Below are 19,362 nucleotides of genomic sequence, written 5' to 3'. Positions count from 1 at the left end.
CTAGCAGGACTGTCAGTCCACAACAAAATTCTTGAGGCCTGAGACCTCGGTTCTTCCTTCTCTAGCTCCTCACCACACCTGAACACTCCACTTGGCCTGTGGTTTACTGAAAATGCTGCAAGATCTAAGGTATGTCAGTTATGAGGACTGCAAATAGTACCATAAAAATAAGCTATATCTCTTTGCCAAAAAATGTTCTATTTTCATTTTGGTCAATTAGACTAATTTAAGAAGGAGCAGCTAAATAAAGAAGCATAAATAGAACTTCCAACTTTTCCATTTGAAAGTATCTCAGAATTTTACCCACTTCTTTTGCATTTGCTCTCTTACACAAATTAATCTCAACTGTTCTCACAAGGGCCTCGGTAATTACAGAAAAAGGTTTACTTACACCACTGGCCTCTCTAAAAAGAAGTACTACCAAGTATGGATGGTAATAATCCTGTTTCTCTCCCCAGTGGAAATAACAGTACGTTTTAATTCACCAAATATTATGCTTATTATGTAAAAACTAAAATTTGTCTTTGTTCGGTTATATAGTTAACAGCATAGATGCAAAGTACTAAACAAGGTTTTCCAAAACTAATTCTAAAAAAAGTCATTTGCAAATTATTGTGGCACAGAGCAATATGGGAAATATGTAGATAAATATTTTATAAACTTTTCCTTCGGTTGATAAAGAATATTAAAAAATGAGCAAATGGACATGAAGTTAGAAAAAGCACATTTTAACAGCTTTCATGGTTCTGGGACTTAGATTAGATTTCTGAAGAATATCTACATATACATAATATCAAATAACAGATAGACTTTTTATTGAAGGCAGCTTTTTCCAATAAGCTGAAAGAAACCGAAAAAAAGTATTACTTTTTATTAAGTAATTTTTGTACAAAGTAGAGAATAAACCTATATATTACAAGTATGAATATAAAGTATTTCATTGCAGATATTGTCTTTATCTCCAATGTTATTCATGTGATTCAGAACAAACTGTTGAGGGCTCTATTATTGATGCAAAATAGTACTAAGAAATTTTAAGAGTATTTAAATAGAAATAAAAGGAAAAGTCTACTGTTTTGGGATTAAAAGGATGCAAAGACCCTGTGTTCTAGATACAGTTAAACTTGATTCTACAGCCTTCACTTTGTGTATAACCAGAGTAGAAAAAAAATTTTTTAACAATTCAAAAATCCATGACTTTTCACAAGAAGATTATACAAAAAAGGTTTAAGAAAAATGTCCTAATAATTTCAAGAAGGCAGCTATGTTTTAAAATGGTACCTGGAAGAAATCTTTTTACTGCCCTTTCAAGAGGTTTATAAGTGACTTCTTCAAGTGACAGACCTACAGATCACTAAGAGAAACATCATTATGATAACATTATATAGAAGATTCCTCAATTTCTCTCTTATTCCTTTATTCTAAATTCCTCTCCAAAGCACATCATGTTCCCTAAATTAGGTTTGGTGGGCAGTCTCATGATTCATGGTCACTCTAAACAGCAATTCTAAATTCCAGAGCCAGAAAGCAAGTAACAAAAAGTTATTTTTCAAGGTTCCATTCCTACTTATGCTTCCTTACATCCTGCCGAGAATTTAAAATCACCACAATTGATTCTATACCTAGTTCATTTCTATCAAACACCACCGTACCTTGCTGGTGCAGTTATCCTACAGATGAAGCATTTAAGAGAAAGAAAGAATGAGAACACAGGATAAGCCTTCACACAAAAAGTACTTTAAGGTAATAAATTGAGAATGACTTTTCAGAAATAAGCAAGGAAGCATTTGATTCTTTTTAGGGATTCAAATAATGTACTAAGTAAGAGTACGCAGTGACTAGATACTTCCTTAGCCTTAAACCTACAAAAATGAAGCCCTCAATTCAAAACTGTTTCAGATTTAGTGTCCACTGTTAAAAAATAGGAAAGAATAACACAATTTTATAAAATATATTATTGGCCCCCAAATCAACAGCATTCACCAAAGGCAAATGTTCCTCCTACTTAGAAAAGATTGTATAGGAAAAGAATATGCAACAAAAACCCTTGGTTTTGATGAGAGATATGAAGCAAGGCTCAAAAAAGTAATCAAACCCTAGGTCTCTGTAAAGAGCTAGTTTTCAGTCTAGACTTTACAGATCTATGTTTACTTTCACTCTCCTTAATCTCTTTTACATTCAATAGAAAGTCAAAGTGTGTTACACCTAGTATCTTATCTGAAAAGCTCTAAAAGGAGAAAAGCAAGATTGCACAAAAGGACCAAAGAAGGTCAGTCTTCACAAACACATAAAATATCAAGCATATTTGCTGAACAGACAAGTTTTCCCATGCAACCCAGTATATAATACTTACCACCTCTGCCAAGGCTGAAATGACTTTGCCCAGAGTTGTAAGAGACTTATTAATATTTGCTCCTTCCTGAAATCAATACCAAACGTGAAAGAATGATTATGAAGAATTTCTCCTATTGCCATATCATCTATAATGCATAGGATATAATTAAGCCTTGTGCCAGCACTGTTTGCTTACTTATGACAAGTTCTAAAAACCTCTTTTGATCCTCACGGTCTCCCCAACCACTTATTGCCATGCCAGGACCACATACCTCAGTCCTGAGGTGCCCCAAAATGACTTGCCTCACAATGACTTGCCCCAAAAGCTGATGGATGCAGCCTTCTCCTCCCCACTCACCAGTATGCACTTTCTGTCCCGGTTACCTAAGCATCTCTCTGGAGAGGCCCGTGTCTGTTCTCACAGTCAGATCTTGTGTGTCCCTATCCCATTAGTGTCACTTTCATCTAGCTTGTTCCTTAAAACACAATCCAGCTCTCACCTTGACCATCAAATCCTCCTTACCTATTATGTTATGCTACTTATCTTTCAGTGAAGTTTTATCAGGTGTCAGCAAAATGTTTCTGTAAAGGTTTTGCAGTCCATCAACAAATAGAGGTAGCTATGTCCAGGAAAATTTTATTTATAGCAACAGGTGGTCAAATTTGACCCTGGCCATAGTTTGCTGACCTACGTTATAGAACATTTATTGACTAGGTCAACTGTTTGGTAAAATAAATACCTTTAATCGAGTCCCTTTGGCACCAGTTGAATCAGCTCGTTCACTTCCTGCTAGATCCACCAAGCTAATTTTACTAACCTGTTGAAGAACAAAAACATTGGGACAACTCAGAAATAGCAAGGCAGAACCAGAAAACATTAAGAGGCAGGAAATTAAAATTAGGCATGAAGAAGACTACAAATATTAGGGCTCTTACACATATGGTCTAAAAAGACAAAGAGCACACACAAAAGTTAGGAGCAATTATCTTGGTTCAAAAGAAGTAATTTTAGGATACACATAACATATTTTACAACCGTATGTCATAAAAATATATAAACATATTAACCCATATGAAGCCTCCAGCAACTGGAACTCTTACACACTGCTGGTGGGAATGTAAAATGATATAATCACTCTGGGCAGTCTGAGTGGCTCAGCAGTTCAGTGCCTGCCTTCAGCCCAGGATGTGATCCTAGAAACCTGGGATCAAGTCCCACATTGGGCTCCTTGCATGGCACCGGCTTCTCCCTCTGCCTGTATCTCTCTGTCTCTCTCTCTCTCTCTCTCTGTGTTTCTCATGAATAAACAAATAAAATCTTTAAAAATACATATATAATCACTCTGGAAGACAGTTTAGTAGAGCTGTATACCTGCAGAGCTAAACATATACCAACATAAGACTCAACCATTCTACTCCCAGGTATGTACCAAGAGAAACAAAAGCAAATATCTGGGCAGCCCGGGTGGCTCAGCGGTTTAGTGCTGCCTTCAGCCCAGGGAGTGATCCTGGAGACCCGGGATCCAGTCCCACATCGGGCTCCTTGCATGGAGCCTGATTCTCCCTCTGCCTGTCTCTCTTTCTCTCTCCCCTCTCTGTGTATTCTCATGAATAAATAAATAAAATCTTAAAAAAAAAAAAAAAAGCAAATATCTACATAAAGACTTGTACACAAATGTTCATGGCATCTCCATTCACATGATCATAAACTGGAAACAATTTAAATGCCCATCAACAGGTGAGTTAATGACTGTGATCATATATATATATATATATATATATATATATATACACACACACACACACACACACACATATATATACATATATATATAATGGAATACTATTCAGCAATGAAAACAAGTGAACTACTGATTCACACAACACAGATGAATTTCAAGATTATGCTAAATGAAAGAAGCAAGGCAAGAAAACAGTACATACCATATAATTCCATTCATATAAAATTCTGGAAAATGTAAACTAATCTATAGTGACAAAAAGCACATCAGAATTGCCTACATAGCAAGGTAGAAGATATGCTACAGATAGATTATAAAGCAGCATGAGGCAACTCTTTCAAAGTAATAGAGGTGGTTATGACTTGGACCAGGATATTGATTTTACAGGTGCATACACAGTAATCCAATTTTATACTTGAAATACGTGTGGTCTATTTTACTAACAGTACCTCAAAACGGTTGTTAAAAAAAAAAAAAAAGCTTCAGGAAAGTTAGACAAAACTAACCAACGTGGATTACCAAAGAAGCTATGGTTATGGAATTAACATCATTATCTTTGTAGATGTGACATCATGGAAGAATGGAAAAAATACTTTCACACAAGATGTACTAAATAGCGTTAATATTGTAAATAAGCAGTGTCAAGTTATTTGATCACTTATATGAAGAGTATTTTTTTTTAAAATAATTTTCAGGGCAGCCCGGGTGGATTAGCGCCGCCTTCAGCCCAGGGCATGATCCTGGGGAGACCTGGGATCAAGTCCCAAATGGGGCTCCCTGAATGGAGCCTGCTTCTCCCTCTGCCTGTGTCTCTGCTTGTCTTTGTGTCTCTCATGAGTGAATAAATAAAATCTTTTAAAAAATAATAAATAAAATAAAATAAAATAAAATAAAATAAAATAAAATAAAATAAAATAAATAAATAAATAAATAAATAAATAAATAAATAAATAAATAAATAAATAATTTTCAGCTAGGGAGGCAAACTATAAGAGACTCAACTACAGGAAACAAACTGAGGGTTGCTGGAAGGGGGATGGGGTACCTGGGTGATGGGCATTAAAGAGGACATTTAATGTAATGAGCACTGGGTATTATATGCAACTGATGATTCACTAAACTCTACCTCTGAACCTAATAATACTAACTAAACTGAATTTAAATAAAAAATTAAAAAAATAATTTTCAGCTAAAAACGAGTCACTAAGTAAATGATCCTAGTTTTTGATGATGTCAGTATTCACAAAGTACTCAGTTTATAAGGCAAAGGTATTTTATCATTGCCAGTATCATAAATCTAACTTCAGGTTTAAAAATCTGGGTGGCTCAATGGCTGAGCATCTGCCTTCAGCTCAGAAGGGGTCCTGGGATCGAATTTTGCATCAGGCTCCCTGCAGGGAGCCTGCTTCTCCCTCTGCCTATGTCTCTGCCTCTGTCTCTCATGAATAAAAAAATAAATAATCTTAAAAACCAAAAAAATCTAGCTGCATGCTACTTAGGTACGTAGGCAGAGTTCAACATAAATTTATTACTAACAATAATAACACTAAAATTCATATTTGTTGAGTGGTTATTCTTTTTTTTTTTTAAGATTTTATTTATTTATTCATGAGAGACACAGAGAGAGAGAGGCAGAGACACAGGCAGAGGGAGAAGCAGGCTCCATGCAGGCAGCCCGACATGGGACTCGATCCCAGGTCTCCAGGATCACGCCCTGGGCTGAAGGTGGCACTGAACTGCTGAGCCACCCGGGCTGCCCTGTTGAGTGGTTATTCTGAGCCAGGGACTATTTATTACATTCACTAACCTGTATCAATATTTAATCATCTTAACAATCCTATGAGGCTGGGGAAACTGAGGCACCGAGAAGTTAAGTAACTTGCCCAACCTAACAGTGCTGAGAAGTGATAGAGGCAGGAGTTGAACTCCAATGTCTGCTATATTTAGCTGTCAAAAAGGAGAGACTAGGGGATCCCTGGGTGGCTCAGCGGTATGGCGCCTGCCTTTGGCCCAGGGTGTGATCCTGGAGTCCTGGGATCAAGTCCCACATCAGGCTCCTGCATGGAGCCTGCTTCTCCCTCTGACTGTGTCTCTGCCTCTCTCTCTCTCTCTCTCTCTCTCTCTCTCTCTCTGTGGGTCTCTAAATGAATAAATAAATAAAATCTAAAAAAAAAAAAAAAAAGAGACATTAACAAGCAAGGGATTCAAAGAGCATCAGGATTGCTGTGCAGTCTTTTACTTTCCAAGGAAAAACACACCTTGTCTGTTTAACTGTTTGGTTAAATATTTAATACCACAATAACAACAGAGCTCAAAACAAAACAAACAAACAAACAAATCCCACATACCAAACAATTAAGAGGTTCTGTCAGGAAGAAAAAAAAAAAAAAGGAAGGATTTTCTCCCTACAAAACTGTTTAACTCTGGCACAGAGTATTTTTGAAACCCAAAGTCTTTGTTTATTCTTAACCCTATTTTCTATCTTGCAATTTCACTCAAAAACTCATATTCAAACTGGTTTAGAGTGGGTATAAAAATGACAAACAAAAGATAGAAAAGAGTCTCTGTTAAATAAAAAGACCTTTCTTCCCTCCATAAAATGCACAGGGTAGCAAGACTAACTTCTGAAAATCTCCATTCTATACAACACAAGGCCGGATACTGAAGTTATCCTACCTTCTCAGTGGAAAGGTTGGTCTCAGTATCATGTTTCTTCTGGGTGAAAACAATGGTAAACACAGCATGGGAACGGCTACTTGTTTCATTCATGTTGGTAGCTGCCACTGTCCTAAATAAACATAAAGGTGACATGTGACAATGGAATTCTTGGATAAAAGTTAAAATGGACAGCAAGCTCCATGTAACCATAACATTCACAAGTAACAGCTTTATTCACAGATCATGAGATTGAAATGGTCACACAAATTGTTCTCAATACATCTTATTTGTGAGCCTATCAAGTTACTCCCAACTCCAAAGGTCCCCCAACAGAATTATTCTTCACATTTCAGCTGTCCCTTTAGAAACCACCAAGGTATTTAATTTGTATTCTTAGGACACCTTGGTGGCTCAGTGGTTGAGCATCTGCCTTTGGCTCAGTACATGATCCCGGGCACCTGGGATCGAGTCTCACATCAGGCTGCCTGCATGGAGCCTGCTTCTCCCTCTGCCTCTCTTGTGTCTCTCATGAATGAATAAAATATTTTTTTTTAAATTGTATTCTTTATTCCACAATCAATTACTAATTACTACCATAGGCATGTGATTATCCTACATTTTATTTACCATGACTTGATCAAAACCCAATATTAAAACTTAACCAAAGTCCTGACGTGTTTCAGTACTACGTTGTTTTGAGGGGAGATGCTGAAAATGCTGAAGCCCTTTTGTCCTTGGCACAGCCAAAGGATCAGAGAATCTACAATTAAAACAACCTTCAAAGCTATATATGTGGTCTCAAACCCTTAATTGGAAACAAAGGACCCAAAAATGTGTCAAAGCCTTCAGTTATTAGTCTATTTCTACCATACCTGGCTTTGTTCCCAGCATCCATGAGGTCAGCGATGTCTGTGTAGGAAGTGACTGCCAGCTTCGACAAATCCTCCACATACGGGCCAAGAAGTGGGTGTTCACGCACACGCAAATGACCCTTGTTTTTTGGATTCAGGAGGTCTCGTACTCTTTCACAGTAAATTTCCATGTAGCTCACCTACGAACAAATTATTAAAGTGAACTGGAGGACTTGGAAAAAGAAATGCCATACATTAAATTTTTTTTTTTACAATTTTTATTAAAAGTTCTATAATTAGGGGCACCTGGCTGGCTCAATCAGTAGAGCACATGACTCTTGATCTTGGGGTCATGAGTTTGAGCCCCACAATGGGTGCAGAGATTACTTTAAAAAAAAAAGCCCTACAATGAGACATTGATAATCTTTACAAAGGGAAATGCCATCATAGGCCTAGTCCATTTTATTCTATTCAGTGTGCACAGACATCACTGACTAGCTTAGAACCAGCCTTCTGAAAGTCTCGCAAAAGAAAAAGAGGTAAAAAGGCTACCTCGGCAGTCAGGAGCCACAACTTGTCTAAGGCAGAAAAAAAATGCCATGCTTAACAGCAACTTACCAGTTACTAATACACTTTTAAAAATGTATGCTGTTGTCAATCACTGAGGATTACAGTGAGGTTACTCTAAAAGCTTGGAAATAAAAATTCTATTAGTATTGAAACCAAGAAACACTATCAATATTTCAGAGCAGGTAAGACAAAAGACCAGCAACCCCAGTGCTGTAAGACTGACCACACTGTGACTAATTATAGACACACACTGTGACTAATTATAGACAAACAATGGATCTACCACAAGGAGTGAGGAGTGGTCAGCACAGAACCTGATGGCGTGGCAGGACCTGTCCATGATTCACGAGGGAAGAGGAAGCCTCCACTAATAAAACGCTGGAACTCTCGTCTCACCAGCAAGACCATTCCTATCGACCATTCCTATCATGGAGATGGAGGTTTCAGGCTATCCTTTCTTCACCTGAGTCAAGCAAACATCTAAATTGTCTAGTCAACTCTTGGCTCTCTAATTTCACACTCACTAAAAAACCAACAGGATTCCAACAGAAGTCTATCCACAGGAAGATAAGAAGATAATATACCAGGCTTGTTAATGTGGGTATTCTGACTGAGCAAAGAGGTTTTCCTCAAGGGAAAGTAACAAATAAAAATGGTGGTTTCATAACATAAGTCAAATGAGCTTCACTCAAGAATCTGGCTTTGAAGGATGCTTTTGGTCCTGATGTATCTATAAGATCAGACTTCTAAGCAAATAAGACTCTGGACTGAGGGAAATTCACCACAAGAAGCCTCATTATGGTCTTCCCTTGTGTGTCCTGAGCTACTCAAGCACACAATAAAATTTCAGCACTTGTCAACTTTAAATTTCTAAAGAACTTTCCGAGTGTCTGAAACAGAATAGAATCTCCATTTCTACTTTGTTTTCCTTTCTCTCATTCTCAGATTTGACTGTATATTTATACTATATTTTAAAATCAATTTTAAAAATATTGAGAACCCTCGAAGTAACTGATTTCCTGAGATTAAAACAACAGACCAACAAGTATTCCTTCTTAAAGCAAGTCATCCTACAAAGTGAAATGGTACTTTAATCATTCTTGTGTACTTAAACATACACTCCAGAATCCCAGAAAGACACTTTATCTTCTTGGAAAACTTATGGTCTCTTCACCCAGGTGTGGAAGCATGAGGACCCAAGTAACCTGGGTAAAGGCTGCTGTGCTCTGCTATTTAGTCTCTAACATGCAAATCCACCTAAAGCCAGCACTATTTCTTTCACTTCTGAGCCAGCCATTATAGACCCCACTTAGCAAATTCAATTCACTGAGCAGTATTATCTTCCAGCTACTTTCTAGGCACTTAGCATACAACAGTAAATAAAACAGACAAAAATCCCTGCCCCGTGAGCTTATGCTTCTAAATGGAAATAAAGAACAAATAAATAAATAAGAAGATAGAATTATAAATTAGGTTAGAACATGATGAGAACTATGGAGGAAAACAAAGGACAGGACAAAACAGATGAAGAGTGTGGGGTGGGGGGCGGCGCGCTGCAGGGTCAAAGAAAGTGGTCAGAGTGAACCTCGCTGAAAGGATCAGACTAAATGGCTTGAAGGAGCTGAAACACGTAGACAAGAATATATCCAAGGGAAGAAGATTTCAGGCAGAAAAAAAAAAAAAAATCAATGTAAAGTCCCTGAGGTAATACAGCTCCTGCTGTGCTCCAGAAGCAGCAAAAGAGCTAGTGTGGCCAGGGCAAGTAACGGAGAGAAGCAGAAGAAGAGGCAGAGGCCCCACACAGAGGAGCCACAGTATCAATGAAGGATCTACAATGCATCCCAAGCAAGCCTGTGAACCCCAACAGGAAAGGAAATGGCAACTTTTCACTACCTATAACCTCAAAAATTCTGTCATCTTCTGTGAATTTCAATTTTGAATTTACTTAAAATACTGTGATATTTTAATAAGAATAAAAATCTACTGAATTTTCATTTGCCATACATTTAGTCTTCAAAAAGAATAGTTATAGGAACAAGATATTTAGAGAATCCATTTTAACAAAAAATATTTTTAGAGCAGCACATTTCCCTTTTGGCATATGATAGTCAGAAGGCAGAATTCTCTAAAATTTATCAATTTATGCAACCCTTTACAGGTAAAGAAAAAAACCCAAACCAGCTAAGTGGGTCAAGTAGGAATTGTTTTAAGTCCTATAGAAAATCACAACACATACATTAAAATTAGTTTGCTTAAAAACAGCTTCATGTCTCAGAACAACAGGCTCAGATTAACAGAACACTTTAGTAATTTCAATGGCTATGGAACTGAGCACCAAAACTGGAGGTAAGTAAAACAATAGCTTCATAAAGCACTTATCAAGGAGTAGAGATGTTCATCACATAAATTAATGTATATAATGTAATTCTATAAACCTCTTCTTCAAAGAGTTGGGAGTGTATGCTGGATGGAGAATAACTTTCTAAGATTATAAGCAATTATAAAGAGGAGAGGAGAAAAGAGATCTGATTTTTTAAGACTTTTATTTATTTGACAGAGAGAGAGAGCCAGAGAGCACAAGCAGGGGGAGGGGCAAAGGGAGGAGGCTCTCCACTGAGCAAGGAGCCCTATGGAGGGTTTGATCCCAAGACTCCAAGATCAGCCGAAGGCAGATGCTTAACCGACTAAGCCACCCAGGTGCCCCAAGAGATCTGATTATATAGATTTTAAAAACCAATGCCTGTCAAAAATCACTATTGATGATATGAAATGAGGAAAGAGTTCATACAATGAGTTTGTAATCCCAAAACGTAAACAAGCATATGCATAATTTACAAGATGTTCAACTATACTAATAATCAAAGAAACTCTAAATAAGTGCCCTTACCAAGTTGGCAGAGAAAAAAATGAAAATACTAAAAGTTGGCAGGGACACACTGGGTGCTTAAACTGTCATGAGACTGGAAATTGGTAGCATTTCTTTCTAAAAAGTCATTTGGCAATTCACATGTATTGACAACCAAATACATAATGGAAAGAACTAAAAATAAAATTTATGAACAAGCTTATGACATATAAACAAGGATTTAATTGCAACATTATTCGTGATGACCAAAACTTAGAAATAGCCTAAAAATATTAAACTGGGGGAGTAGTTAAATGAGCTACAGCACAGTCATCATTTGGAACCACTGAAAAGTAACACTGGAGGGAATGTGGTCCAAAGGCCTGTGGCTTTAACCCATGGTTATACTCACCTCTACAGAGTAAGACATTTCTTCATTACAGTTGTCATTGATTTTCTCAAACAGTTCTTCACATAACTACAGAAACAGAAAGAGAGAGGTGTTAACAGCATAAATGAGAAAAGTACAAAGATACTCATGAGTGCTAAACGAATTAGTGAGATCTCTTTTCTCTTTCTCAAAATATTAAGGGCAACAACATCAAAGGAGAACGCTTTGAACGAAATTAAAGGACAGTTGTGAATTCGTTCTCCTCAGTTCATCTTTATTCTCTCTCAATGACTGTATCTCAGAAATGTTTCCTTAGAAAGCAAGCCACATTTAGAGGAAGAGGAGGAGTTCTGGCTCTTCCTGTGTTAGGTCCTTGACACATTTAATTTCTGTGAATTCAATTCTTCACATTATGCTAGTGACTCTACTATAGATATTATTATGTAGCAAAATACTATTAAACTATATTTTGCAGACATTTTATTTATCATGCTATGGAAGCTTTATTTTATACTGTCAGTTACTATATACATTACAAATCATGGGTAATCCCTGGGTGGCTCAGCGGTTTGGCGCCTGCCTTCGACCCAGGGCGTGATCCTGGAGTCCTGGGACAGAGTCCCACGTCAGGCTCCCTACATGGAGCCTGCTTCTCCCTCTGCCCGTGTCTCTGCCTCTCTCTTTCTCTGTCTTTCTGTCTCTCTTTCATGAATAAATAAATAAAATCTTTTAAAAAAAATCATACACACACACCCTATCCCCGAGTTTTAAGTTCAAGCCCCACATTGGGTGTAGAGAGTACACTATAGTGGCTCAGTGGTTGAGCATCTGCCTTTAGCTCAGGTCATGATCCTGGGGTTCTAGAATCAAGTCCCACTACAGGCTCCACTCGGGAAGCCTGCCTCTCCCTCTGCCTATGTCTTTGCCTTTCTTCTCTGTGTCTCTCATGAATAAATAAAATCTTAAAAAAAAAAAAAAAAAAAAAAGTATCTTAAAAAAAAGAAAAGAAGACGACTTTTCGTCGTATAAAATTTTCCCCTTTACCTCTCTCTTATGATCCCAAGCCCTTTATAGAGACTACTCTACCATGCAGTGACATTTCCAATAGAAAACATTTATTTTTCGGGCAGCCCAGGTGGCTCAGCAGTTTAGCGCTGGCTTCAGCCCAGGGCCTGAGCCTGGAGACCTGGGATCGAGTCCCACATTGGGCTCCCTGCATTGGGCTCCGCTGCGCCACCCAGGGATCCCTAAGTGGCAGTTTTTATTTATTTATTTTTGTTTGTTTGTTTTTAATGGCAGTTTTTAAATGATAATCCTGTCTTCAAAAAATCAATGCTTGGGGATCCCTGGGTGGCTCAGCGGTTCGGCGCCTGCCTTTGGCCCAGGGCACGATCCTGGAGTCCCGGGATCAAGTCCCATGCCAGGCTCCCGGCATGGAGCCTGCTTTTCCCTCCTCCTGTGTCTCTGCCTCTCTCTCTCTCTCTCCATGTCTATCATAAATAAATCTTAAAAAAAAAAAAAAAAAAATCAATGCTTTTGCTCTAAAATAAAACATTCCAAAATTCTACCAGAAGAGAGACATATAATATAATTATACAAGAATTCTAATAGTAAACAAGCTAAAGGAGAAGGAAGGAGAAACTAAATGTGATGATGGAATAAACAGGATTGTTTAGTATAACTTACTACAATCTACAAAAAATTATTTCATTGCTAAAAAAGTATTACATAGTTATAAAAGCAAAGCCTCCAGAACCACCTTGACTACATTTGGATTCTGGTTCTGCCACTTCCTTAGGCAAGAGACATGACCTCTTTGTGCCTCAGTTTCCTCATCTTTAAAATGAGGGAAATAAATAAAATAAAGGTAATAACAGCACCTTCTTCTTAGGGTCAAACAAGAAGGATTAGCTGAGCTACTTTTTGCAAAACACTTAGATAAGTGCTTGCACATGGCATGTGCTACATAATGTTTTCTCTAATTGGTATTTTTATTATTGTTATTCCTATTTATAAGTGACAATTCCCAAGTATATGTCTCAATATTGACATATATTTTTTACAGAAAAAAAAATGCTAGTATCTTCAGTTTTTTCTGAAAAACTCTTAATCTTTACTGATGTTAAACATTTCAATTACACAACTGAATTTAAAATTATAATCCAATAATCCATTAGAAAAAGTAGCTATTGCTCTCTTACGTACTTTATTCTCAGAATATAGAGAGGTCACACTAGGCCTATAGTAAAAAGAAGACTTAAAATTAATTCCAAATATCAATAAAAGCAAACTTCTCTTCTGTTATTATTGAAAGAAGTTCCTTTTAAATATCTATGTCAGGGACCCCTGAGTGGCTGAGCGGTTGAGCGCCTGCCTTTGGCCCAGGGCATGATCCTGGAGTCCCGCATCAGGCTCCCTGCATGGAGCCTGCTTCTCCCTCTGCCTATGTCTGTGTGTGTGTGTGTGTGTGTCTCTCATGAATAAATAAATAAAATCTTTAATAAAAATAAAAACAAAAATAAAAAATAAGTATCTGTCATAAGTCTTCTCATTCCAAACAATACAAGGTGAAAAGATACTGCTATTAAGAATTCTCAGACTGCTCAAGCTTAAAGTGATAGTATTAAATTAATAAGACAAAAGGAAAATATCTCTGATAAGGCAATCAAAAAACAAAAATAACCACATGCTTAAGAAGTGTTCTATATATGGAACTTGGGAAAAGATCAACACCACCAACGAGGTGTCCCCAGGACTCAGAACGAAGTTGGGACATACTACCACTTTTTTTTAAGAAGCTTATTAATAACACTGTTCAAAAGATAAAATATCCAGACACAGGTATACAGCAAAAACTTTACAGAATGCCAACTTCCCCACCTTTAAAGACAGACATGTGTACACACCAGTCTTTTCCATCAGATTATTACCTCCTTTGAGGAAAAGAGACAAATTATTTTTGTGCTTTTACATATGACAGTCCCTGAGTAAATGTTTGCCAAATAAAAATAACTGCTATACAGCAATCTAAGACTAAATAATAATAAAGTATTTTTGCTTTTTTTTTTTTTTTTTTTTTTACCTGTGGAATGATGCCAGCCTGGCTTTCTTCTTGTTTACCCATCATTGTGTAAGATTTCCCAGCACCAGTCTGCCCATAAGCAAAAATACAGACATTATATCCTTCAAAGGCATGTAAAAGCATTTCCTTTCCGATGTCATTATACACACGGTTTTGAGATGCAAAACAGGGATCTTCAGGCTGTAAAGATTAAAAGGAGAAATAAATGGCATTTTATTTGTATTCTTTCCTATGTTTGATTACTGCTGTAATAAACTGAAGTGTTTGGAATCTCAATAGTCATCTGTTAAAATATATTATAAAATTTTTAAGCCCCTCCTACACATAGTTTATTTTTCTTTCTTTTTTTTAAGATTTTCTTTATTTATTCATGAGAGACAGAGACAGAGAGGCAGAGACACAGGCAGAGGGAGAGGCAGGCACCATGCAGGGAGCCGGATGTGGGATTCAATCCTGGCACTCCAGGATCACACCCTGGGCTGAAGGCAGGTGCCAAACCGCTGAGCCACCTAGGCATCCCTATTTTTCTCTTATTAAATACTCACACGCACAGAGTCACCCAGGTCAGCCATACACCTCACTTGATTACACGTCACTTTCTAAAACCTTCCATTTGTAGAAAGGTGCAAGATTTTCTTAAATGCAAAATGGAGGGATGCCTGGGTGGCTCAGTGGTTAAGCACCTGCCTTCGGCCCAGGCATGATCCTGGAGTCCCAGGATCGAGTCCCAGGATCAAGTCCCACATCGGGCTCCCTACATGGAGCCTGCTTCTTCCTCTGCCTATGCCTCTGCCTCTCTCTCTCTCTCTGTGTCTTTCATGAATAAATAAAGTCTTTTTTAAAAATGCAAAATGGAACTAAAAGCTCAAAGGTCAAGTCCACATATAAAAATATTTCCCTGCACTCACTCCAGGTAGTATAGCTATTTTTCAATAAACCCACCTTTCAGTGACAAATGCTGCCTACCTCCCTTCATAGGCCCTTCCCTTGGCCATAAGGCTCTGCCAGTAGTTTAAAACCTTTCATACTCTCAACACAAGACAGAAAAAAAAGAAAGGAAAAAGGAGAAAACATATAATGAAGAGATGCAGAAGCAATCTGTAGTTCAGGAACAATCCCTAGAAGCCAGCAAGATTTGGGGTCCTCTACTAAGAAGGGTACCACAAAGAGCCCTGCTCTCTCCATTTTCCTAGGTGTTGGTCATCTCTATACTCCTTGTGGAAGTGCAAGCTCTTTCAAAACTGTTCACTACTCACGTTGTTTTATTATACTGCACTGTAGGTATACTCACCGAGGTGTGAGACCAGTAGGAGTAGTCGAAACTAAAGGACTTTGGAGCTTCCTTTGGGTTCTTTGGGTTAATAATACCTAGAGAATGAAAATAATTTGATTTTGTAAGTCACTCAGTTACATGTTAGTTCAACATGTTATAAGTTTAAAATACTCAAATCAGGCAGCCCCCGTGGCGCAGCGGTTTAGCGCCGCCTGCAGCCTGGGGTGTGATCCTGGAGACCTGGGATCGAGTCCCACGTCAGGCTCCCTGCATGGAGCCTGCTTCTCCCTCTGCCTGTGTCTCTGCCTCTCTCTCTCTCTCTCTGCCTCTATGAATAAATAAATAAAAAATCCTTAAAAAAATAAAATAAAAAAATAAAAATAAAATACTCAAATCAGTAGTCATACCACTGAATCTAAAGAAAGCAATCACGGGATCACTGGGTGGCGCAGCGGTTTGGCGCCTGCCTTTGGCCCAGGGCACGATCCTGGAGACCCAGGATCGAATCCCACGTCGGGCTCCCAGTGCATAGAGCCTGCTTCTCCCTCTGCCTGTGTCTCTGCCTCTCTCTCTCTCTCTCTCTCTGTGACTATCATAAATAAATAAAAAATTAAAAAAAAGAAAGCAATAAAAAATAATCACATATTTAATAAGCAGGATCCCTATATAGAACCTAAAAGAATCAGGCCATCAACATTCACTGAGTGCTACCAGGATTCAGAACAGAGCCTGGTACATAGCAGGTGCTCAGTAAATATCTTATGGCTGAATAAGCAGCCAAAATTCAGAAGCAGCCTGCATATCTATTTCAAGATGCTACATAAATATTTCAATACATTAGAAATGAAAATTAGAAAATTACTGAATTGACCCAACTACTACTTGAAATAACCCCTTTTTAAAGATCTTATTATCTACTTTAGTAAGGCATTTGATAATTAAGTATTTATCAGAAAGACAATCTTATTTTTAAAATCCAGTTGATAAAAAAAAATAATAAAAAAAACAAAATAAAATCCACAGTTGATAATAATGTTATATATATGTATACATGTATATATTATGTGTCTGCAGTGGAATCACAGACCACAAATCATCTGTAGAATGTTGCAGACAAAATTACTTTTTTAAAAACAATTTTTATTTATTTGACAGAGAGAGTCAGCGAGCATGTAAGCATGAGTGGGGAGAGGGGCAGAGGGAGAGGGAGAAGCAGAATCCCTGCTGTCAGAGAGCCAGACAATGCAGGCTAGACCCCAGGACCCCGAGATCATGACCTGAGCCAAAGGTAGACGCTTAACCAACTGAGCCACCCAGGCGCCTCTAGACAGCAAAGTTACTTTTTGACTGAAAAGCACAAAGCCTTACTGCCCCTATTGACCCTATTGAAAGTATTTCTTGTATGATTAATCCAGTCACACTATACTTCAGGGACTGTCTGAACACGGAGGCTTATTAGCCTTTCTTCCTTTCTCATACACACAAAGGTTTAGTGCCTCATATTTGACATGGAATAGAATCTTTATAACATGTGGTCATGAAATCTCCTCAAAGACCAGACATCTCAACCAATCCACTTCTCTAAGGCACGGCCACATCCCAGGCTATCAGTGAGATCAGGATTAAAAAATAAATCTGTCCAGGGCAGCTGTTGCGCAGGACACAAATAGCAACAGTTGCTACGGTGCCTAGTTCTCTCTCTTGCTGGATTCCACCGGGTATGGCCACACACTTATGTTCAAACCTCAACTGCTGACAGAGTATGAATAAGGCTCATTCTGCACATAATCATGTGACAAGGAGACATGGTTCTAGAAAGAACACCTCCTCACACACAAATGGCAACTTAAGCAATGAAGTGTGCTTCTAACCAAAAGGCAATGGGGGGACAAGATTTAAAGAATAACTAACGTTCATGGAGCACTATAAACACTGCAAGTGCTGAGATCTAAACTCTTCCTGTGTTGGGCAGCCCAGGTGGCACAGCAGTTTAGCGCCGCCTTCAGCCCAGGGTGTGGTCCTGGAAACCCAGGATCGAGTCCCACGTCGGGCTCCCTGCATAGAGCCTGCTTTTCCCTCTGCCTGTGTCTCTGCCTCTGTGTGTGTGTGTGTGTTTCTCATGAATAAATAAATAAAATCTTTTTTAAAAATTAAAATAAAAAAATAAAAATAAATAAATAAATACATACATACTTCCTGTGTACCAACCCTCCCTACTACTAAGGCAGATATAAGTTGTATTACCACCTTTGTAGAGATAGAGACACCATCACAAAGAGGCTAAATAACTTAACCAAGGCTAAGTTATAACCAAGGCTTGTAACCAAGGCTACACAGCTAGCTAGTGGCAATCCAGGATGTGGACTTGGAGGGTTTAGCTTTGGACCCCCACTCATAACCAAGACACCCATCCTCTATAGACTTATTCCCTGCCTTTATGTAGCAACTGCCAAGGCAAACACAGTAAGGCATTTTCATGCATTATGTATACAAATGTGTGCATGTATGCACATTTATGACCACCTCTCTAAAATTACATCATAGGCATTGCTTAAAACTCTCTTTACCCATTTAAAATGAGGAACTGTGAGGATTATGGTTCCTAAAAGATGAAAGACTACACAAACTCTACTAAGCAAACGGAAGTTAGTGTCATACTAAGTGCACTAGATTCAGATTTCAGTGGCTCAGTGATAAAGACAACGAATAACAAGATGTTAGATAGGATCCCTAAAGTAGTCTTCACTACTCAAAAACATGTTTAATACAAACACTTTCTAACCTCTAGGAAATTTGCTGTCATAAGACTATTAAGCCATACTTCACTTAGTCTTTTAGCTACTCCCTAGTGGTACCAATTCTGCCAAGAACTTAAGAAAGGGCTAGTTTTCAGATCCTACCTCTTTGTTCTCTTTTCCCTAGTCCTAAGAAGCAGAAACACTACACCAGTGAGCAATTTTCTTGATTCACATGAAATCCTTTTCCTCTTCCTCAAGATTCTCTCCTTCCAGATCTTTGCAACCTCTGAAACTAATGAAGTCTCCTAACTTACAGATCTTACAGAAACCAAGTTGCCTTTTAAGTAACTGCCTGTATGTAGACAAAACCCTTCTTATTCTAATATAAACTAAGCAAATCAAAATATAATTCTGAATAGCTATTTTCATAATAGTTATGTCAAACAAGATGAAATGTACCCATAATACTTAAAATATTTTAATTCCTAAACAAAAGACATTTACAGAAGACACATTAGAACAAAGTAAAACTCGGGCAGTCCCGGTGGCTCAGCGGTTTAGCGCCGCCTGCAGCCCAGGGTGTGATCCTGGAGACCCTGGATCGAGTCCCAGGTCAGGCTCCCTGCATGAAGCCTGCTTCTCCCTCTGCCTGTCTCTGCCTCTCTCTCTCTCCTCCCTGTGCATTCTCATGAATAAATAAATAAAAATCTTTAAAAAAAAAAAAAAAAGTAAAACTCAATACTGTTATCTGTTTGAGGGGCCAGTATAAGCAGAGCCCCCGAAGGCATGGATAATTTCGTATGTTAGCTGGGTAGTATTTAATAGGCTAGTGTGCTTTATATTTATAAATGCATTGTACTGCCTTGAATATATGAAAT

At 38.0% G+C, this 19,362-nt stretch overlaps 1 protein-coding gene across 10 annotated transcripts in view; it reads right to left on the bottom strand.

The window, feature by feature from the left end:
• Positions 1 to 19,362, bottom strand: part of KIF1B (kinesin family member 1B) — a 149,229-nt gene that overhangs the window by 90,865 nt on the left and 39,002 nt on the right. For 7 of the 10 annotated variants that reach the window (XM_038537949.1, XM_038537953.1, XM_038537958.1 and 4 more), the window contains exons 3-10: positions 15,765 to 15,841; positions 14,474 to 14,653; positions 11,413 to 11,478; positions 7,607 to 7,785; positions 6,753 to 6,864; positions 3,075 to 3,152; positions 2,354 to 2,419; positions 1,653 to 1,670 (exon numbers count right to left, since the gene is read on the bottom strand). In XM_038537949.1, the coding sequence (XP_038393877.1) occupies positions 1,653 to 1,670; positions 2,354 to 2,419; positions 3,075 to 3,152; positions 6,753 to 6,864; positions 7,607 to 7,785; positions 11,413 to 11,478; positions 14,474 to 14,653; positions 15,765 to 15,841 (776 nt within the window). The remainder of the gene's footprint in view (positions 1 to 1,652; positions 1,671 to 2,353; positions 2,420 to 3,074; positions 3,153 to 6,752; positions 6,865 to 7,606; positions 7,786 to 11,412; positions 11,479 to 14,473; positions 14,654 to 15,764; positions 15,842 to 19,362) is intronic. The other 3 variants (XM_038537951.1, XM_038537957.1, XM_038537959.1) reach the window with 1 other exon arrangement.

Source organism: Canis lupus, chromosome 5 (genome assembly GCF_011100685.1).
Source record: "Canis lupus familiaris isolate Mischka breed German Shepherd chromosome 5, alternate assembly UU_Cfam_GSD_1.0, whole genome shotgun sequence".
Classification (NCBI taxonomy): domain Eukaryota; kingdom Metazoa; phylum Chordata; class Mammalia; order Carnivora; family Canidae; genus Canis; species Canis lupus.
Note: the sequence above shows the minus strand (reverse complement) of the source record. Positions and strands in the feature narration are given on the sequence as shown.